At 44.7% G+C, this 23,315-nt stretch overlaps 1 protein-coding gene across 2 annotated transcripts in view; it reads left to right on the forward strand.

The window, feature by feature from the left end:
• Positions 1 to 82: 82 nt before the first annotated feature.
• DCAF13 (DDB1 and CUL4 associated factor 13) overlaps positions 83 to 23,315 on the forward strand; it is a 47,512-nt gene continuing 24,279 nt past the window's right edge. Inside the window, exons 1-7 of one of the 2 annotated variants that reach the window (XM_050941051.1) lie at positions 83 to 236; positions 4,936 to 5,135; positions 14,221 to 14,328; positions 15,052 to 15,141; positions 17,084 to 17,239; positions 17,948 to 18,025; positions 22,098 to 22,180. In XM_050941051.1, the coding sequence (XP_050797008.1) occupies positions 167 to 236; positions 4,936 to 5,135; positions 14,221 to 14,328; positions 15,052 to 15,141; positions 17,084 to 17,239; positions 17,948 to 18,025; positions 22,098 to 22,180 (785 nt within the window). In that variant the 5' untranslated portion in view covers positions 83 to 166. The remainder of the gene's footprint in view (positions 237 to 4,935; positions 5,136 to 14,220; positions 14,329 to 15,051; positions 15,142 to 17,083; positions 17,240 to 17,947; positions 18,026 to 22,097; positions 22,181 to 23,315) is intronic. The other variant, XM_050941052.1, reaches the window with a different exon arrangement.

The raw sequence follows: 23,315 nt of genomic DNA on the forward strand, positions 1-23,315 counted from the left end.
TCCTCCGCGGCTACGTAGGGTTTGGGGAGCGTGTCACGTGAGCCCTACGTGAGCTCTTCCGGTGGTGGGTGTGGCTAATGAGCGCTGACTCGACCCGGAAGCGTGGCGGGCCGGTTCCGGTCTGTGCCGCCGTGAGGAGCGCGGCGCGGCGCGGCGCGGCGGCAGGATGAGGGTGAAGGTGCTGAGCCGGAACCCCGATGATTACATCCGCGAGACCAAGCAGGATCTCCAGCGCGGTGAGCGCGCGGGCAGGCGGTTGGCTGGGGAAATCTTCGGTCCGCGCGACGGACAGGGGCTTGGGCTGATCCTGGCGCAATGGCTGCGTGTACCGGCCGGGTGCTCAGCCCCGTTCCCCGGGGCCCGCCTTGTGCTGGGCTAGGCGAGGGTCTGACCTAGGAGCCCCTTGGACTGGGGTGCGTGTGTGTACAGCGCCTGGCATAGCAGGGCCTGGGCCCCACACGTGGACACGTGGCGCCGTCCCAGGCTGCAAGTAAGTAATGATAATACTGTCGGGGGCGGATGCAGTGCCAAACCGACTTCCCTGACCCCCTTATATGTCACGACCCACTGCTGGTTTTGGCAGCCGCCCGGCCCCCATTCAGCGCCTGCCTGGACTGTGCTTTGGCATCTGGTGTCATTGTCTAGTGCAGGGGCCAGCAACCTTTCCGAAGTGGTGTGGGTGTGCTGAGTCTTCATTTATTCACTCTAATTTAAGGTTTAGTGTGCCAGTAATTTTAATGTTTGTAAAAGGTCTCTTTCTATAACTTTATAATATATAACTAAACTATTGTTGTGTGTAAAGTCAATAAGGTTTTTTAAATGTTTGAGAAGTTTCATTTAAAATTAAATTAAAATGCAGAGCCCCACCCCCACCCCCTGGACCGGTGGCCAGGACCTGAGCAGTGTGAGTGCCACTAAAATCGGCTCATGTGCCGCCTTTGGCATGTGTGCCATAGGTTGCCTACCCCTGGTCTGGTGCAAGTGATGGTGCCACGCTCATTGCACACCTCCAAGTGCTGTAATGCCTGAGGATGTTTGTGCTCTTCTGTGGTTCTCCTTGTTGTCCTGTGTGAGCATTTCACACACTAATGAATTTACCATCTCAACACCTGAGTGAGACAGGGAGGTATTATTATGCAGGCTTTACAGATTAGTAAATGACATTCAGGGAGGTTAAAGCTAACACCTACAAAAGTGTCTGCTGATTTTGGATAGCTCAGTAGCTTGTTGCCCAAGGCACCTATGACCTGATACAGAAATGCAGTTCCTATTGACTTCAGTCAGAGTTGAGAATGAAAATCAGATTCCTGATGTTTCAGATTGGATACTTAGAAGTTGAGGAACATAAAATTAGTGTTCTCCTCTGCAAAGTCTGGTTTAAGTAATTTCCTTACCATGGCATAGAAAGTCTGTGTCAAAGCCTGGATTAGAAACTCATTCTACCGGGTCCTGCCCAAGTACCTTCACCAGAACACACTACATTCGCTTTCTGCAGTCTGTGCCACTATCTATCGTTCAACTTACTCCCAACAAGAACTCATTCACCACTGAAACTGTGTTCTGAATGAGTCAGGGGTCTTAATGGAAAAAATAGTTGTGATCATGGTGTCTAATGCTAGTGAATAGGATATCAGAATTAAGGATATGTATACTAGCTTAACTTTGACATTTCCGAACAGTTGAATGCTTCGCTTTGGAGCATCAATATTCTTTTAGTGTAGGGATATATTTTTCTGTTAAATTTCCCAGGCTGAGTTTTCATCTTGTGCATTTATTTTTTTAGACAGGTGTATAATGTTCTGCATTACACCATAAGAAAAGGACTGCCTCTTTCTATATAAGGACATGCCCCGATAATGTATTGGGAATTGGGAATGCAGGGTTCTGTTTCTGATTCTTGATATGGATCATGATCTAGATGAGATATTCAACAGGCGGCCCACAGGCCAAATCTGGACCACCAGATGTTTTGAATGGACTCTGAAATATTTTCATTTACTTATTACTTGTTACTATTTTTCTCTGGAGTCTGGACCTTGACTGTACCTTAACCAAGAAATTTGGACATTGACAAAAATTAATTGGCTACCCTGAGGTTAGAGGAAGGGTCTGGGAGTTATGACTCCAGCCTGCTACTTATTTTTCAGTGATAGTTTGCCCTTATGTAGTGCTTGTTTATCTATGGATCCAATGGCATCTAGTAAAGATGGGTGTGTCAGAATATTACCATGTTACGGACAGTCTTGTCCTGGTCAGATTTGACACGTTCTTTTTGAGAGACGCTGTGAACGTGGTCTAATGTAGGGGTTCTAAACCTTTTTATTTCTGAGGCCCTGCCAACATACTATAAAAACTCCATTGCCCACCTGTGCCGCCACAAATGGTTTTCTGCATGTAATACTTCTGTGGGAATTCTTCACCACTGTGTATGCGCAGAATTTGTCCCCACAGATTTCTTTGCTTCTCTGCAGAAAAATGTCTTTCTGATGGGGAAGCAAAGGCAAGCTACAAGAGCGGTCATGTGACCCTCCCCAGCAGTATTATTTTGGGTGCCCAGGGCAGCAGACAGAGAAGTTAATCACTGTGGGGCAGAGGACAGGACTGAGGAAGACCCAGCTGGTGATGCCTACCCAGCATCAGGCTCAGTTGCTAGTCCTGGCTGGGCTGAGGAGGATCGGACTTCCTTTTCCCCTGCGTGGCACCCAGGGTTGTGTCAGACTCACCCCCGATTTCTCCCCTGGCTGTAGGAAGCTCTGCAACTCTGCCCTTCCTGCACCCATTGCTCCTCAGCTGCAGGGGGAGGGATCACTGTACAGGGAGCTGCTCCCCTATCCGCCCAACCACCGTGCATCCAGACCCTCCTGCCAAGCCTAACCCCTGCCACACACACACAGAACTTCCCTGGTGAGCCTCACTTCCACTGCACCTGGACCACTCTGACAAGACACCTGTACCTGGATCCACACCCTACTGAGCCATGACCAGCTGCATCTGGACCCCCCTGCAGAGTCCCATTATTGTTGCACCCAGAACCCCCCAACAAACCCCTGTGCATTCAGCTCGCTCCCCCACTGAGCCGCCCACACACAGATTGCCCCACACAGAACCCTCTCACCCCACACCTAGATTCCCCCCATACTGAGCCCTTTCACACTTGCTAGGCCTGCCTGCCTGCACCTGGCACAGAGGGACAGGACCCTGAGGTGTTCTGGGGCAGGTCCAGTTCTTACGCTGTGTCAGGTTAGGTGTAGCCTCATGTTGAGTCAGTGTCCCGGGGGAGCTGCACAGTGATCTCCCACCTCTGTGCAGCCAGTGGCCTGTGCTCCCCAATTCCATGCTGGAGCCTCTGCATTTGTTTGACAAAATTTGCAAAATTTTAAAATATTGTGTGCAGAATTTGTAATTTTTTGGCTCAAAATGCCCTCAGGAGTAATATTCAAAGTCATTAAGGGATAGCAAGGAGGGCAGTTGCCCAGAACCCCACACCACAGGATGCCACGTGAAGCTAAGTTGCTCGGGCTTCTGCTTCCGCCCCAGGTGTTGGGGCCCAGGGCCCCAGGGCTTCAGTCCTACATGGCAGGGCTTTCTGCCCTGGGCCCCAGCGAGTCTAACACAGGTCCTGCTTGGCAGACCGCAGAAACCTGCTCGTGGACGCCCAGGGGGCCCCAGACCTCTGGTTGAAAATGACTGGTCTAGTGGATGAGATTTGAGTCTTCCACTTTATATTCGATTTGTATGATTTTTCCCAGCTTTGTCAGATATGAATGTATGCAAACTCTTTGCCCCTCAGTTATCTCATTTGTATAATAGGGTAAGAAAGAAACTAAGTCTCATAATGTAGGGATATGGTATCTTGCTCAGTAATAAGTGTTATAAAATGCAGGGAAATATTTTTGCTCTTTGGAAGAAGTGGGGGTAGAAGTCATGGTCATCTACCTCAACTAGACCAGAGGCTATTTTGGTTGTGCAGAAGACGAGGTCTCATAGGCTATGTCTACACTACACTACCGTAAGTTGACCTATGCTGTGCACCTCTAGCTATGTGAATAATGTAGCTGGAGTTGACATACGTTAGGTCAAGTTACCACCGGGTCTCTCCCATCGACTTACCTTACTCTTCTTGTTGGGGGTAGAGTACAGGGGTCGCCTGGAAAATGATCTGCGATCTGTTGTTGATCTGGCTGGTCTTCACTAGATCAACCACCCGTGGATCGATCTCAAAGCATCGATCCTGGCTGTAGTGTAGGCATAGCCATAGGTATTTAGAACCACAACTAGCCTTTAGATGGCTAGAGTTGTGGTTATATAGTGGAGTGTGTGTGTGTGTATTAACAACACATGACATTTAGTTCTTGCTGCAGATAGCATGAAAATTATTAATCCCTTATTCTTGTGGGTGGGAAGGGAAGGACTGAAAACCACAACAGCGTGGAAGAAACAAAATAATTACAAAATATCCTTGTCCATTGGTATTCTCAATACTGGCTTTGTTTTTGGTTCTTTGAGCAGGTAATGTCTCTTGACAATCGAGCCTTTTAACTTTCTGTTCCTAGCCTGCTCACGTAACTAGCATAAATCCAAAGTTTAGTTAAATTATGGGCATTTGAATTTCAGCTCTTTTTGAAATATAAGACAAATGTTGATAGCTAGAAGTCTAATGTAAAAGTATGATCTTTTAAACATTACTTGACACTGTCCTTTTAACTTCTTAATTTAAAAAAAGCTAGTAGGACTAACTCTAAACTTAAACATTTCAGTAGCAGGTGATCCTACAGCTCACTTTGCAGTTATCAAGGTGACAGAAATTCCAGTGTTACAGGAAAATGTATTGTTTCCAGAATGGTAGGGAAAATCAAAGGGGACTTTATCTTAATTCAACCTAACTTGCACCACAGAGGATGTTATGGGTTCTTACGATTATCCATCTTATTCCAGTTCCAAGAAACTATGATCCTGCATTGCATCCGTTTGAGGTTCCACGAGAGTATGTGCGAGCCCTGAATGCAACAAAATTAGAACGTGTGTTTGCAAAACCTTTCCTTGCTTCGCTGGATGGTCACAGGGATGGAGTTAATTGTATGGCTAAGCATCCACAGAGTTTATCTACAGTACTTTCTGGGGCCTGTGATGGAGAGGTAAGTGAATTTGCAAAAAAAAAAAAAAACAAAAAAAACCCACTTTTTTTTAAATATTTTGTGCATAAGAATGGCCATACTGGGTCAGACCAGTGGTCCATCTAGCCCGGTATCCTGTCTTCCAACTGTGGCCAGTGCCAGATGCTTCAGAGGAATGTACAGAACAGGGCATTAAAGAATGATCCATCCCCTGTTGTTTAGTCCCAACTTCGGTCAGTCAGAAGTTTAGGACTACCCAGAGCATGGGGTTTCCTCCCCGACCATTCTGACTAATACCCATTGATGGACCTGGCATGAACTTATCTACTTCTTTTTTGAACCTAGTTATATCTTTGGCCCTCACAACATCCTCTGGCAACAAGTCCCACAAGTTGACTGTGTGTTGTGCGAAGAAGTACTTTTGTTTGTTTTAAACCTGTTTAATTGAGTGACCCCTGGTTCTTGTGTTATGTGAAACAGTGAATAACACTTCCTTATCACTTACTCCAAAATCATGTCTGGTGTGTAGACTTCTACCATATCCTGCCTAAGTCATCTCTTTTCTAAACTGAACATTCCCAGTCTTCTTAATCTCTCCTCATTTGGAAGCTGTTCCGTACCCCTAATTGTTTTTGTGCCCCTTTCTGTACCTTTTCTATTTCTAATATCTCTTCTGAGATAGGGCAAACAGAACTGCACACTGTGTTTCAGGTGTGGGCGTACCATGGATTTATGGCATTATGATATTTACTGTCTTATCTGTCCCTTTCCTACTGGTTCCTAACATTCTGTTAGCTTTTTTCACTGTCTCTGCACATTGAGTGGATGTTTAGAGAACTGTCAACAATCACTCCAAGATCTCTTTTTGAGCGGTAACTGCTAATTTAGACCCCATCATTTTGTATGAATAGCTGGAATTATATTTCCAATGTGCATTACTTTGCATTTATCAGCATTGAATTTCATCTGCCATTTTGTTGTCAAGTCACCCAGTTTTGTGAGATCCTTTTATAGCTCTTTGCAGTCTACTTAGGACTTAACGATCTTGAGTAGTTATGTATTGTCTGCAAATTTTGCATCATCTGCAAATTTTGCCACTTCACTGTTTACCCCTTTTTCCAGATCATTTATAAATATATTGAACAACACTGATCCCAGGCCAGATCCTTGGAGGACCCTGCTATTTACCTCTCTCCACTGTGAAAACAGGCCATTTATTCCCACCCTTTGTTACCTATCTTTTAAACAATCATTGATCCATGACAGGATCTTCCCGCATATCTCATGACCGCTTACTTTGCGTAAGAGCCTTTGGTGAGGGACCTTGTCAAAATCTTTTTGAAAGTCCAAGCACACTGTATCGATTGGATCATCCTTGTCCACATGTTAGTTGACCTCCTTTGAAAATTCTAATTGATTGAGGCATGATTTCCCTTTACAAAAACTGTGTTGACTCTTCCCCAACATATTGTGTTTATCTGTGTGTCTGATTATTCTGTTCTTTACCATAGACTCAATCACTTTGCCTGGTAATGAAGTTAGGTTTACTGGCCTGTAATTACTAGGGTCGCCTCTGTAGCCTTTTTAAAAAAATTGACATTACATTAGCTATCCTCCCGTCATCTGGTGCAGAGGCTGATTTCCGTGATAGGTTACATGCCACAGTTAGCTCTGCAATTTCATATTTGTTCTTTTTTGTCCTGACTAATTATACTTTTACACTTGACTTGCCAGAGTTTCTTTCAATTTTCCCTGGTAAAATTTGACTTCTGTATTTTTGTCCTGTGCCTTTGTTCACAGCTGTCATTTTTAAGCTTCTGCATAGAGCAGGCAATCTATCCATTACTGTTCGTATAGCACAAATCTTAAATATGACTGTCTATTTTTGTATTGTTATAGGTAGCAAATAAAACTACTGTGATAATTAGAAACAGTTACAGAATAAACACCTCATTTTCCATGCCACCTCACTTGATTTACTTTGTGCACAGTGTCGTAATTGTTTCCTTTTATGGTCATTCATTTTCCACTATTTGTGGGTATTATATACACAATTATCGAGGAACAAATTTTAGAAAAAGGGGAGGGAAATTAATTGGAACCATGGGAATAAATGTATAGGAAACATTTCAGGACTCGACATTGTAGAATGGAAGAGGTCTTGCGCATTAACACAAAATAAAATATAAAATCTAAGTACATTTTTATTATTCATTTCAGTTGGATTCTGAAAAAGCCTGAAACAGAAATATTTATTAGAGATAAACAGATATTGGAGAAGTAATCAAAAAATGCTGACTTAATATGTTCACTATAAAACTGTACAACTGCAAAAGTATTGTTGTTTTCCAATAAGCCGTGAAAGAACATTTGAAATGAAATGAAATTTTTTGCATTGGATCTAAAGATTATTCTCTTGGTTTTCTCATTTTTATAAGCTGCCTCTACTTTTTCTCAGAAACAAATTTTCTGCATATTCTCTTCTTTTGTGTAATTTTATGTATCCAAAGGCAGTGGAAAAGTCTCAACGGTACCTGAATTCCAGAAGTTCTTCTTCAAGTGATTGCTCATATCCATTCCAGTTAGGTGTGCGCGCCGCGCGTGCATGTTCGTCGGAAAATTTTTACCCTAGCAACTCTGGTGGGTTGGCAGGTCGCCCCCTGGAGTGGCGCCGCTATGGCGCCTGATATATACCCCTGCCGGCCCGTCCGCTCCTCAGTTCCTTCTTACCATCATGTCGGTCGTTGGAACTGTGGAGCGCGGCATAGCTGTCCTCCACGTACCTAGCTTCTCCTTGTTCACTTGTTGTATATAGTTATCGTTAGTGTATAGAGTATTTAGTTCATAGTTGTCAATTAATTATTGTATATATAGTTTAGTGGGTTTGGGCTCTAGCCCTTCCCCGCACCCGGTGCCCGGGCTCATGCCTGGGTCGCCGGGATTCAAGCCGTGCTCGGCCTGCAAAAAGCCGATGCCCACAAGCGATCCCCACGACGCCTGCCTAAAGTGCCTTGGGGAATCGCACATATCCGAGAAGTGCCGCATTTGTAAGGCTTTCAAGCTGCGGACCAAGAAGAAGAGAGACCATCGATTGAAGACTCTCTCCTCCATGGAGGCAGCTCTCAACCTTCCTTCTTCGGCGCCGGGTGCCGACACCGTGCCGGCACCGGACCGCGCCTGCACCGCGAAGACGCCTCGGCACCGGCCTTCCCCGGCGCTGGGTCCCAACAGAAGAACATCAGTGGCTTCCACTCCTGGGACGCAGACTCGTGCGGACCGCCCGGCACCGACTCCTGCCGCGGCCCTGACGCCAGTAATGCTGTCGACTCCGGGCCCGAGAGGTCCGTTGAGTCCGGTCTTGGTGAGCTCCCCGGGGAGACCTGTGGTAGAACTGACGGTCCCATCTACGCCAGAGACATTCTCGTCGGCCAGGGACCTGATCGCGATGACAGAGTCTGCTCTGCCTCAACCCCCGGCACCACCGGTGCGGGTTCTTCAATCTAGAGGCAAACCGGCAGCCATGAGACCTCCCTCCCTGGAGTTGACGAGCTGGCACCGATCTCCACCTAGGCACCGCTCCAGGTCCCGTGGAAGATCTCGGTCGAGGTGCCGCTCACAGTCCCGGCACCGCTCACCACGGCGGTACCAGTCGTACTCGCGGCGCAGATCCACCTCCCGGTACTCTCAGCACCGTTCCGGTTCTAGCCACCGCTATCGGCACTGGGACTCCCGCAGCCGCTCGCGCCATCGGCGTTCCCGATCCCTCCCGGCACCGAGCGGGTGGCAGGTCCTGGTCACGGTCTCGGCACCGTTATGACTCCCGGTACCGGTCTCCGGCACCAAGAAGGTCTCCACTAACGGGGGCAAGGGGCCCGTACCAACCTCGATCGCCCCCGCCCCCCGGCCGTCTCGCCAGCCGTCTGTGTCCTCCCAGGCGGATAGCCTATATGCCCCGGACACAGATGTCCCTACCATGTTGTTCCACGAACCCCAACCCCAAGAGCATGGACCGCAGCAGTGGGGGTTCTGGACACCTTGGGCGTACCATCAAGCCCAAGGCCTTCAGCTGGGTCCCTCATGCTCCAGTGTCTCGGAGCACAGGGTTCTTGAGGCCACGATTTCCCGTCCTCGTCCTCCTCCTCCTACTGCGGAGGAAAGGTTGTCCCTGCCTCAAGACCCTGAACCCCCTGCGGAGTCGGACGCAGTCCTTCAGGCAGAGCCCTCCGCAGACCCACTCCTCCCGGGTCTCTCCTCGTCATCGTCTCCGGACGAGGCTGTGGCTGGGACGTCATCTACCAGCCCGCATCCGCTTGACCTTAGGGTGCACCAGGACCTCCTCAGGCGTGTTGCACAGAACATGAACCTGCAGGCTGAGGAGGTCTCGGAGATACAAGATCCGGTGGTGGATATATTGTCAGCGGATGCCCCCACTCGGGTGGCCCTTCCGTTTATTAAAACCATCCAAGCCAACGCCACTACCATCTGGCAGTCTCCAGCTTCTGTTCCCCCCGCTGCACAAGGGGTGGAACGTAAATATATGGTCCCCTCAAAGGGGTATGAATACCTGTATGTCCACCCTTCCCCTTGTTCCCTCATTGTCCAATCTGTGAACGAGAGGGAGCGACATGGTCAGCAGGCCCCAGCCCCAAAGTCCAAGGAGGCGAGACGCATGGACTTACTTGGCTGCAAGGCCTACTCTGCTGGGGCGTCCAGCTCCGCGTCTCTAATCAGCAGGCCCTCCTTAGCCGCTACAATTACAACACCTGGGCCGCAGCGGACAAATTTAAGGAGCTGCTCCCTCAGGACGCACGTCAGGAGTTCTCTGCGATCCTTGATGAGGGCAAGAAGGTCGCGAGAACTTCCCTGCAGGCTGCCCTAGATGCTGCGGACTCAGCTGCGCGTACTCTGGCATCTGGCGATACTATGCGCCGTATCTCATGGTTGCAGGTCTCCGGCCTTCCCCCGGAACTCCAATATACCATCCAAGACCTCCCATTCGAGGGCCAAGGCCTGTTCTCTGACAAGACTGACCCTAGGCTGCAAAGCCTAAAAGACAATAGGGTCATTATGCGTTCCTTGGGGATGCATACACCTGTTACCCAGCGCAGACCCTTCCGGCCACAGCAGCAACGCCGGCCCTTCCCCCAGCCCCAGCAAAGGCAGGACTTTGCCAGGCGGCGAGGCAGGAATGGTCGCAGCAGACAATCCGGCAACCAAGGGGGCCAGAACCAGAACCCCTCCAAGCCTTCTTCTGGGCCCAAACCTTTCTTTTGAAGGTGCGCCCGAGGACGTTGCATCAGTTTCGTTAATGGATCCATCCCCTCCTTTTTCCAACCGTCTTTCCTTTTTCCTCCCTGCGTGGTCCCAGCTAACATCGGACCGCTGGGTCTTACGCATGGTGGAATCTGGATACCACCTGCAATTTGCTTTAAATCCTCCCTCCCACCCCCCCTCCCTCGTCCCTCTTCAAGGACCCCTCTCACGAGCAACTCCTCCTACAGGAGGTGCGAGCGCTCCTCGCCAAAGGAGCCATAGAGGAGGTTCCCGAGTTCGAGCGGGGCAAGGAGTTTTATTCCCGATACTTTCTAATCCCCAAGGCCAAGGGAGGTCTCAGACCTATTCTCGATCTGAGGGAACTCAACAGATACCTACTAAAGTTGAAGTTCCGTATGGTATTCCTGGGGACCATTATCCCATTCTTGGATCCTGGAGACTGGTACGCCGCCCTCGACGTGCAAGATGCCTACTTCCATATAGCCATCTTCCCACCCCACAGGAGGTTCCTCCGGTTTGTGGTCAACCGGCAACATTTCCAATTCGCGGTCCTCCCGTTCGGCCTATCTACAGCCCCAAGAGTGTTCACCAAGTGTATGGCTGTAGTCATCGGCCACCTTCACTGCAGTCATATTCACGTATTCCCCTACCTGGATGACTGGTTTATCCGGGGGACTTCCGAGGCGCAAGTCCTCAGGCACATCCGCATGGTCACGAACCTGTTCGTAAGTCTAGGCCTACTGATCAATGTGGAGAAATCAACTCTAATCCCCACACAGCGGATAGAGTTTATCAGCGCCACCCTGGACTCCACCCTTGCCACAGCCTCTCTGCCTCCCTCAAGGTTCCAAACTTTGGCAGCCATCATACGGAGACTGCAAGCAGCGCCCCTAACCTCAGTGCGCACCTGCCTTACCCTCCTGGGCCACATGGCAGCCTGCACGTTCGTAACGAACTATGCAAGGCTCCGCCTAAGACCCCTTCAGTCCTGGCTCAACGCCCGATACCGTCCGGTCAGAGATCCAATCGACATGATTGTCACAATTCCACAAGGCATCTTGGACTCCCTTCAGTGGTGGCTGGACCCTTCTGTGGTTTGTGTGGGGCTCCGTTCCATCCACCCCAACCCTCGGTGTCCCTGACAACAGATGCCTCCTCCCTGGGTTGGGGGGCTCACCTCGGGCTCCTGCAAACACAAGGCCTGTGGTCACCTCGCGACCTAGCCCTCCACATCAACGTCCGGGAGTTGAGAGCGGTCTGCCTTGCTTGTCAAGCATTCCGTCACCATCTGCAGGGCCGTTGTGTCTTGGTGTTCACCTACAACACGACGACCATGTATTATATAAACAAGCAGGGCGGCACGAGATCCTCCCCCATGTGTCAAGAGACCTTACAACTTTGGGACTTCTGTATAGCCCATTCCATTCACCTCATCGCGTCTTTTCTCCCGAGGGTGCGGAACACGCTGGCGGATCATCTCAGCAGGTCCTTCCTGTCCCACGAATGGTCCTTTCGCTCGGATGTTGCTCTCTCGCTCTTCCGGAGGTGGGGGTTTCCCCAAATGGACCTCTTCGCATCCCACGGGAACATGAAATGCCAGATGTTCTGCTCCTTCCAAGGCCTCTCACCGGGTTCGGTGGCGGACGCCTTCCTTGTTCCGTGGACGACGCACCTGCTCATGCCTTCCCACCGTTTCCGCTCATCCACAAGGTCCTTTTGAAGGTGCGCAGGGACAGGGCCTGCTTGATCATGATAGCTCCAGCGTGGCCTCGGCAGCACTGGTACTCCATGCTGCTGGACCTTTCCATAGCCAACCCTGTCCCGCTTCCCCTTCATGTGGACCTGATCACTCAGAACCATGGCAAGCTCCATCACCCGGACCTTCAATCGCTCCACCTCACGGCGTGGCTCCTGAGTGGCTGACCCGGTCTGAGCTCCGTTGCTCTACCCCAGTGCGGCAAGTGCTCCTGGGCAGCAGGAAGCCTTCCACTAGAGCGACGTATTCGGCCAAATGGAAACGCTTCACCTGCTAGTGTGCGAAACGGAGTTTCTTTCCCACCGAGGTCTCCATTGCTCAAATCTTGGACTACATATGGTCTCTCAAGCAACAGGGCCTGGTGATATCATCTCTCCGAGTTCACCTGGCGGCCATCTCCACCTTTCACCCAGGCTGGGATAGCCGCTTGGTGTTCTCTCACCCTATGGTGAGTAGATTCCTTAAGGGCTTCGAGCATCTCTACCCCCAGGTTCGCTGCCCTGCCCCTACCTGGGACCTTAACATGGTTCTGACCCGGCTCATGTCCCCTCCATTTGAACCATTAGCGACTTGGTCTCTTCTCTACCTCTCATGGAAGACCGCTTTCCTGGTGGCCATCACTTCAGCGAGAAGGGTCTCGGAGCTTCGAGCCCTCATGGCAGATCCCCCGTATACCATGTTCCATAGAGATAAGGTGCAGCTGAGACCACACCCAGCCTTCCTCCCCAAGGTGGTATCGGGTTTCCATGTTAACCAGGAGATCTTCCTACCTGTCTTCTTCCCAAAACCCCATTCGTCTTGCAGGGAGCAGCAGCTGCACTCACTGGACGTCCGTAGGGCACTTGCCTTTTACATAGAGAGGACTAAGCCATTCCGCAAACCCCCCAACTCTTTGTTGCGGTGGCGGAATGTGTCAAGGGGTTACCCGTCTCCTCCCAGAGGATTTCCTCGTGGGTAACGTCCTGCATCCATGCCTGTTATGAATTGGCGCACGCCCCCCCCGGGCCACGTGACTGCACACTCCACCAGGGCTCAAGCCTCATCGGCTGCTTTTCTGGCTCACGTGCCCGTTCAGGAAATCTGCCGGGCAGCAACCTGGTCTTCTGTCCACACCTTCGCTTCCCATTACGCCCTGGTCCAGCAATCTAGGGATGACGCAGCCTTCGGCTCTGCCGTGTTGCACTCTGCGACATCTCTCTCCGACCCCACCGCCTAGGTAAGGCTTGGGAATCACCTAACTGGAATGGATATGAGCAATCACTCGAAGAAGAAGAAGAAGAAAAGACGGTACTCACTTTTGTAACTGTTGTTCTTCGAGATGTGTTGCTCATATCCATTCCACACCCACCCTCCTTCACCACTGTCGGAGTAGTCGGCAAGAAGGAACTGAGGAGCGAACGGGCCGGCAGGGGTATATATCTGCCGCCATAGCAGTGCCACTCCAGGGGGCGACCTGCCGACCCACTGGAGTTGCTAGGGTAAAAATCTTCCGACGAACATGCATGCGCGCCGCGCACACCTAACTGGAATGGATATGAGCAACACATTTCGAAGAACAACAGTTACAAAGGTGAGTAACCGTCTTTTACAACTACTATGTTGTAGTGTGGCTATATAAGGAGCTAGATCATTGGTGACTCACAGTGAAATTTCTAAAAACTTGTTTGTGGACAGTGAGAGATTACAACTTTTTAAAAATATCATGAACTCTTGGATAGGAACAGTGCTATACGGTAAATTCTTACACTGCACTTTCTATGGTCCCTATCTTGCAAGCAGGTGTACTCATGTGGAGCAGCTTCCAGTACTGGGTTTGTAAAATTGAATTCTTGCTAGCGGTAGGGGTGACACTCACTTCAATAAATAATTTTTAAAAAAATATAAAGGAAATGTGATTGTAAGCCCACAAAAAATAGACATGGATATTCAGGGGAAGGTTTGTTTCAAACTCATTGGAATGCATTGTCTAAAACTAGCTAGATTTCAGACTGATGGTGCCATTTGACATGACTTTTCATAACATCTTACAGCTAGAAAACTACTAAATGGAAAAATGTTTTGGTATGCTTTTAACAGGTTAAAATTTGGAACTTGACCAAACGAGAATGCATCCGTACTTTACAAGCGCATGAGGGCTTTGTACGAGGGATATGTACCCGCTTTTGTGGTACCTCTTTCTTCACTGTAAGTATAATGTTGGTATGACTTATAGAGTGTACTTCCACATTGATTTTCCAATCAGAAACTTATTGTAATCATTTGGTGAGCTTCTCTATGGTAGAATGTTTAAAATGTCAGTAATATTTAGGAATAATGTCCACTAAACTCCATTTATATTACAAACCTATCCTTTTCTGTTTCTTGTTAACCAAGAATTTTCTGGTGTTCTCCCTTTAATAAGGGCAGCTCAATTAATTTGAGTATGTTATTTTACATACTGGTTTTGATGATAGTTTGATGGTAAACTGTGTTAATTGAAAGACGTTAATAGTTACTATGATTCAAGATGGTTTCAGATGAATGAGTAAAGTCAAAGTTCTGTCAGTAAGACATCCTTTCATTGTCACTTTATATCAAGTATAATGGGTTCAAGTGCACATATACTGCCTGTGATAAAATATCAGTGTTTGGTGTTCAAATGAAAACAGGACTAACATCTAACAGTGAAAAGAATGAAGTATGGAGAACAGAATGAGTTGATGGGTCCTCTTGTTAACAAAAATCTTGCATGTCCATCTACTGACAATGGAATGTGTATCCACTGCTCTGAAGTAGATAAGTGTCATGAGGAGGAAAAAAAATGGTTTGGGTAGTTGCATAACATAGGAACTTGAATCTTGTAAATAGAATACATGTATGTTAAATACTGAAAGAGCTAGCTGTATACATTTTCTCCAATACTTCTAGGTTGGTGATGATAAAACTGTGAAGCAGTGGAAAATGGAAGGCCCGGGATATGGAGGAAAAGAAGAACCACTGCGTACAATTCTTGGAAAGGTATAAAAACTTTAGTTTTGGTTTCACACTTCTATTTTCTTGTTACTACTTAGGTTACTTAAGCATCAACTAGTGGGGTGGAAGCTGATTGATTGTGGGTCTGGGATTTACATTTTCTGCATTTTCTCCTGGGAATGTTTTATATTTTTCAAAGACTCAAAAAGTTATAGCAGGAAGCCTGCTAAACAACCAGTGGGGCCACTGGACGATAGATGTGCTAAAATAGCACTCAAGGAGGATACGACCATTGTGGAGAAACTGAATGAATTCTTTGTATCGGTCTTCATGGCTGAAGAAGTGCGGGAGATTCCCAAACCTGAGCCATTCTTTTTAGCTGACAGATCTGAGGAACTGTCCCATGTTGAGGTATCATTAGAGGAGGTTTTGGAACAAATTAATAAATTAAACAGCAATTGGGGGTATGGAACAGCTTCCATATGAGGAGAGAGTGATAAAACGGGGATTTTTCAGCTTGGAAAAGAGATGGTTAAGGGGAGACATGATTGAGGTCTATAAAGTCATGACTGGTGTAGAGAAAGTAGATAAGGAAGTGTTATTTACTGCTTCTCATAACGCAAGAACTAGGGGTCACCAAATGAAATTAATAGGCAGCAGGTTTAAAACAAATAAAAGGAAGTATTTCTTCACCCGAAACACAGTCAACCTGTGGAACTCCTTGCCAGAGGATGTTATGAAGGCCAATACCATAAGAGTTCAAAAAAGAACTAGATAAATTCATGGAGGAGAGGTCCATTCTGTTTGCCAGAAGCTGGGAATGAGCGATGGGATTGATCACTTGAAGATTACATGTTCTCTTCATTCCCTATGGGGCACCTGGCACTGGCCACTGTCAGAAGACAGGATACTGGGCTAGATGGACCTTTTGTCTGACCAAGTAGGGCCCTTCTTATGTATGTGTGGAGGGGAGTTAGGTTAGAGGTGGCTCTTGAGTTATACGTCTAGTTAACGTTACTATGAAGACAAGCCCTTAAAGTGCTCCATCTGTTTGGCTTATCAAAAAGATTGAGAGAGTACTTGAATACAGTATATAAGTACCTTCATGGGAAGAAAATACCGGTACTAAAGGGATCTTTATTCTAACAGAGAGAGGCATAGCAAGAACTGGTGGGTGTAAACTGAAGCCAGAGAAATTCGAATTAGGACAGATTTTTAACTGTGAAGGTGGTTAACCATTAGAAAAAACTACCTATTCAAGTGGTGGATTCTCCATCTCTTGATGTCATTTTATTAACTGGATGCCTTAGTCAAATACAAGTTATTCTTTAGTTAGATGGAAGTTATTGGGCTCAATATTGGGTTAACTGGGTGAAATTATCATAGGTCATTATACAAGAGATCAGACTATATGATGATGGTTCCTTCTGGCCTGCAGCCATGAGATGCCAAAAAAAAAAAAAATGGTTTTCATGGCATCCTCTACCACAGTGCACATGTTTTGGTGGGTTATCTTTGTATGTGAGCTAGAGAGAGATTTTAAAATGAATTATGGGTACAGCCATAAGGAAAATTGCTAACAAGATTCAGCTATACACTTTTGTGTAACATATGGGACCTATTTGACTGCCTCTGGAAATATATTAAACATTTTTAAGGGTTTCTTTTTTTGTGTGTGTAGGTTATATTACCACACTTTTTAATATGTTGTACTTCAAATTAAAATGTTCACTCAGACTGGTGACCACTTAATACAGGTTTCACTATAAATATCATCAATGAAAGTTTACAAAGAAGAACTTGCAAATAAAAAATTAAAGGCTACAATATTCTTAAAATAGCTAAATGTAAAAGACTACAACATGTTAACTGCTCAGCAAGGGGTGACAATTTGGTCATCAGTAATTTAAATAATGTAACAACTTGAAAAACTTGTTATACAAAGTGGAATTGATCATTCCTGTAACTAATTTTTTTGCCTTTAAAGACACTGTACACAGGCATTGATCACCATTGGAAGGAAGCTGTATTTGCAACTTGTGGGCATCAAGTAGACATCTGGGATGAACAAAGGAACAGTCCCATATGCTCTTTGACATGGGGTGTTGATAGCATCAGCAGCGTTAAATTTAATCCAATTGAGGTAATGTGTTCTTTATACATACTATATGTGAATATTTTATTTGATCAATACGAGGTTTAAATCATATTAACATTCAGAGATTCATATGAAACTCTCCAACTGTTTGTTGCAACTGTAAATTTCCAAAACAGTACTTTTAACACCTGTTATAGCTTTCTTTTTTAATTTGATTTAAAGTGGTGATGTTGCTTCAGTAGATAATACTAAAGATAGCCTTTTGTATACATACTAAATCAATGACCAACATCGTGTTAAGGGGAATTTTGGATGTACTGTCCTTTAGATTAGCTGGTGAATATGTGAGAGAATTACCACTTTACAAGTAGGGAAAAATGGATTGATTCTGATTTCTGTTTGGCAAAAACAAAGCTATTTCTGAGAAAAGCTCTCGGATTGACTGTTCAGCTGTAAATAAAGAAAAGTGAACCCTTTTACTAATGGTTAAAGCAAATAGAACACATTTGACACCAACATTTTGTTTTGTCAAAGAAGGTTCTAGATCATGTTTCTGTTCTATGATTGCTCTTCTTCAAACAATTTTCTTAAAATTTTAAGAGTCATATTGGAAAAAAGTGGTTCTGTCTGTACTTAAGTTAGCAAAATAGTTGCTTAAATATTTAGTGTAAAATATATACTCACTGTCCTATTTTTTTTGTTTTCATAACTTTAGAAGGTAGTACCTGATATAATGGCATGATTATTTTTTAGACGCATCTTTTAGGAAGCTGTGCTTCAGACAGAAATATTGTGCTGTATGACATGAGGCAATCAACTCCATTAAAGAAGGTAACTTTTTGTTTTCTTGCTGTTTTAATGATTTTGTTCATAAAATGTTGCTCTATTACCAAAACTGCTAATCAACACTTAAGTAGCATGTTAGCATGGAGAGGCCCCAGACAGTTTCAAGTAAGTCCCTGACATACTAAGCGTTGGGGATTTTGGACCAAGTGGGAGTTCTGTGAGTGTCACCTCTTTAATTTAGCCTAATCTGGAGTGTAAATTTTTATGATTTAAGCCATGCAAAGGGATTAAAAAGGGTCCTCTTTTCATTTCAAATTGGCTGTCATACTCTCTCTGTAAATCATTGTGAATGATGTCAGACTGGACATAAGAGTCTTAAAGCTTGTCTACAGTATCTGCCGGATTGGCGGACAGCGATCAATCCAGCAGGGGTCAATTTATCGCATCTAGTATAGATGTGATAAATCGACTGCTGAGTGCTCTCCCGTTGACTCCAGTACTCCACCAGAATGAGAAGAGCAAGCGGAGTCAACGGGAGAGCGTCAGCTGTCGACTTGCTGCAGTGAAGACACCACAGTAAGTAGATCTAAATACGTCGATTTCAACTCTGCTATTGCATAGCTGAAGTTGTGTATATTAGATCGACCCCGCCCGGTGTGGTAGACAAGCCCTTAGTTGTGTTCATTTAATGCAGTGCTCCGACACGTGATGTTTTTTCTTGCCAGAGGGGGAGACAAAGTAATTTTTTTAACTTTTAAAAGATTTTCACTCAGAAAAGAAGATCCAGTTTAAGCCATGCTGAAAAATTGAGCTTACATATATTTTACAAATGGAAATGACAAGTTTTTCTTGAGCTTGCTTGAGTTAAATGGTATGATTGATACATTTCTAGTTAAAACTGAATAAATACTTTGTTGAATAACATTTATATTTATATAAATTATTTTATACACAACATGTGAGTTGTCACTTGCCTTTACAAAAACATTTTAGGCCAGGGGTCGGCAACCTTTCAGGAGTGGTGTGCTGAATCTTCATTTATTCACTCTAATTTAAAGTTTTGCGTGCCAGTAATACATTTTAACATTTTTAGAAGGTCTCTTTCTATAAGTTTGTAATATATAACTAAACTGTTGTATGTATGTATGTATGTATGTAAAATAAATAAGGTTTTTAAAATGCTTAAGAAGCTTCATTTAAAATTAAATTAAAATGCAGAGCCCTCAGGATCGGTGGCCAGGACCCCGGCAGTGTCAGTGCCACTGAAAATCAGCTCACGTGCCATAGGTTGCCTACTCATGTTTTAGGCAAACCATTAAATGTAAGTTAATTCACCGTTGAGCATTTATGAACCAATAATGTGGTTACTGGGTTCAAAGACTGACTCAGCTTGATGACATTTTTGCTTCTATGGGAGCGCAGTGTTCTGGCTATTTGTTATGCACTGAGAGTCCCTATGGTATATTATGCAGTCTGTCCCCACAAAAAAAAAATAATCTGTTGTTGATGTGAGTGGGAGCCTTGTCTGGGGAAACAAGCACAGAATGATCAGTAGATCCTCAGTGATGATCCAAAATAATCTGCCTGGAAAGTCCTAACAGAACAGTATATCTGCTCTTTGATTTAAAATAAATTAATCGATTTTAAAAAATCCTGACAGCAGAATAGGTCTCGTAAGAGAATGGAAATACTTCATGATTTCTAGTATGTAAGAGAGTGCTTTCAGTGGGAGGCAACTATAGCTCTACATTCACTCTATTCCAAGCCATCATTATTGTTTATTTTTCATACTTAAAAGAAGTTCTTAGTCTTGGTAGTATTACACCTCTACCCCGTTATAACGCCGCCCAATATAACACGAATTTGGATATAACGCAGTAAAGCAGTGCTTCGGCAGGGCGGGGCTGTGTACTCTGGCAGATCAAAGCAAGTTCGATATAACGCAGTTTCACCTATAACGCAGGGGGTTGGACTAGATGATCTCCTGAGGTCCCTTTCAACCCTGATATTCTATGATAAGAGCTCTGTGTGGCTAAACTATTTTAGCAATAGTAAATATAAAACTGTGATAGGAGGTAAAATTAAAAAAACTCTGCTACAAAATCCTGGCTTGCAGATGAGAAACTTTTAAAGCAATTATGATGAGGTGCTGTTTTCTTATAGAAAAACAGTTTTTAAAAAAAAGGAATTCAAAACTAGAAGCACTGCTGCTGAAGAAAGATAAGTCGTACATTGATGATACAATTCAAGAATATCTGGAAGTCTTTGAAAATGATTTATTTTTTGAGAGAGAAATAATCAGTAGAAAAATCTGTGCTATCTTTAAAACAAAGTGGCTGTGAATGGATGAACTCCTGGCCTGATTATCAGACAGAGATGCCAGATTTCCTGCGGTGGTGTCTGGAGCTGGCCCTGGCTGTAGTGGCTGTGTGAAAAATCACATCCACAGTAACTCAAATCTCTTCAAGCCCCAGACTGATTTCTCCAGCTGTGGTCAGGCGTAATATTAGATATGTATGGTAACATTGTTTGTTTAGTTGGTGTTTTTACTTGAAAAGTGTAGAATGATGCCGTGTATGAAACAGTGGACTCAAGATATACTAGACATTCAGTTGGAAAAGAACTATTGTGAAACAGGAGGCAAAGGCATAGACTTTGACCAAATCTGGCTCCTTTTGAGAGGGAGTTACCCATACTAAGACCCAAATCAAAACCAACAAATGTTTAGCCACTTCTGATTCACCAGTAATACCAAATAGTTACTTTTTTACCAAAATTTTAAATTTTGAATATTGATTATATATGTAATAAAAATTTGGCTATAAATTTATTTTTGTGACTTTGATGTAAGCCATGCAGTATTCACTTACTGTTAACTAGTTGAAGACCCTGAAATTTTCATCCACCTATAATAAGGGGTGGGGGAGAGAGAGAGAGAGAGAGAGAGAGAGAGAGAATAAAGATTAAATACAAAACTTTGACTAGGATTAGAGTTGACCCACTGAGTTGCGAACATTCTGTTTGAATTGCTCACTTATTAATAACTTCTGTGTAGTTATCCATTTAATATGTGGCAGGAAGAATCACTGTGTGCAAATAACTCTCTTGATATAGTGGTTGGAAGCTCCTCCAAGCCTCAGCAGAGACCAGGGCTAACTCTGTTACCACATGACAGATGACTTTTTTTTTTCCCTCCTCCCCCAGCAATTCCCCAGCTGTCTTTACACTTGCAGGACTCCACTTCAGGGTAGGAGAATAGAACACATGGCTTCCTAATTGGCTATCAGCAAAATGTGTGGGTTGTCTTACGAGGGTAGCTGTCAGCTCCATCTCTACTACTTTAAGATGAAGCTGGTCTCTTCTGTGGCCATGTGGTTTTCACAAGCTCAGGATGCAAAATTTCTGACTCGTGAAGCAACTTATTGCCAGCGGTACAGGTCCCATTTTTACTTAGTATATCTATGGTATTATACTAACTGCACCGACCCAAAAACTGGTAGGCACTTCTCAAAGCAGACAAGGTATCATCTTGGCCTGAGGAATTAATGAACAATAATTTCTGCCATAGTAAGAAGATAACAACTGGGGCGAAGAGTAGTTGCAGAAAGGACAGGGCAGTACTAATTTTATGTGATTACTTAGTAAGACTAATCCATTTCATCATCCATTAAAGATGTCTTTTAAAGAAATAAATATATTGAATAGATAATAGATTTGAAAGGTTCCTGTTGGTATTATGGAAGAAGTGGGCCTACAGGGGAAATTTAAAAGTAGCTTGGTGGACCAGCTCAGATATGGTATTCCCTGGGTAGAGGGCAGCATGGCATGGCATAAAGCCCTTGTTACATGACATGTCTCTACAGAGAACTTAATTGCAGCATAATCTGAAGGAAAGACCTCATAATTTGGGACAGGAATTCCTGAGTCCTAATCCTTGCACTGCTACTGAAATGCTCTATGGCCTTGGGTATGTCACTTCACCCTTCTGCCTCAGTTTCTGCATCTGTAGAATGGAATTGTTTACCTGCTTCCCAGAGGTGTTTGGAGATTTGATGTGTGTGGAGAATGGCCACTATTTATTACTTATAACGATGTAGTAACATGTAACTTCCTTCAGGTTATCTTGGACATGAGGACAAATACACTTTGTTGGAACCCCATGGAAGCTTTTATTTTCACTTCAGCAAATGAGGACCACAAGTAAGCATGATCTCACTTTTTGGTGATCCCTGTTTAGTTTATTTACCTAAATCTTATTTTTATAAAATCTCTTCACATTTTATGTTTGAGTCACTTAAGTAAATGACTAATTAGAGAATCATAGGTTTGTTGGATATAAAGCTTGTATTAAGTAACATACCACTCTTTCCACATGAATCAGTAGCTGGAATTAATACATTGTCTTTTACTAAAAATTAGCCACCATTTTGTTCTCTAAGGGCCTATTGAAGCAGACCTTATTTGGCTTTAACTCAGTGAGAGTATTGAAAGACTGCATGATTTGTCCCCTGCCTTTGCAAGACCAAAAGATAGTACTACTACGGAGGGCTGTAGTACTATGTACCCACCAGCTACTGTTGTACTCTGAACTTGCTTTCTCAAACTAAATCCGCTGTTCATATATTTACAAGGTCTGTCTGTCCTTGATATGCCTATGTAACTTATCTGCACTGAAAGTTATGCATGATCATCAAAATCAGAGTAACTATTTCTGTAGGAGAAGGAAATGGGAATATAAGATGACAGCTCTTCGGTCACCATTTTAGCTCACAATAAGAAAAAGTGAGTTGATGTAAGTGTAACCTACAGTGGCACTTGGAAATTAAACATCATTGATCCAGCCACCAGCGCAATGGAAGTGCTTATTTACTTGCCAGCTATCATGAGTCCTGGCATAGTGTGCTAATCAGCTATTTTGGCATGAACATATCTTTTTTAAAAAAAAAAAAGTCTCGATTTTTTTTCTTTTTTCTACAAAAGGTTTTAGTACTTATCATTTGCTAGCTCTTCCTGTCTCCTAAAGCACTTTTTTTTTTTTTTTTTTTAAATTTTTGGATGGCATTGGCCACTTGAACAGTCAACCTAATGTTGGAAAAAAGCCTTTTCTCTCTCTAATGGTGTTTTAAACCCAGAAGCACTCTAGATGCACTTCATACCTTTCTTTCCAAGGAGCCAGTGGTCCAAAACCAGAGATCACCGCTTTATTCTAGAATACATTAATATAGTGACTCTTCTTGAGAATACTCTTCCAAAGAACCGGTAACTGGCCATGTACTTGAAAAGGGGCATACATTGGATGCTCTATTTATTCCTTATTCACGTGATGGGAAAAGTA

The sequence above is a fragment of the Gopherus flavomarginatus genome, chromosome 2 (assembly GCF_025201925.1).
Source record: "Gopherus flavomarginatus isolate rGopFla2 chromosome 2, rGopFla2.mat.asm, whole genome shotgun sequence".
Taxonomy (NCBI): domain Eukaryota; kingdom Metazoa; phylum Chordata; order Testudines; family Testudinidae; genus Gopherus; species Gopherus flavomarginatus.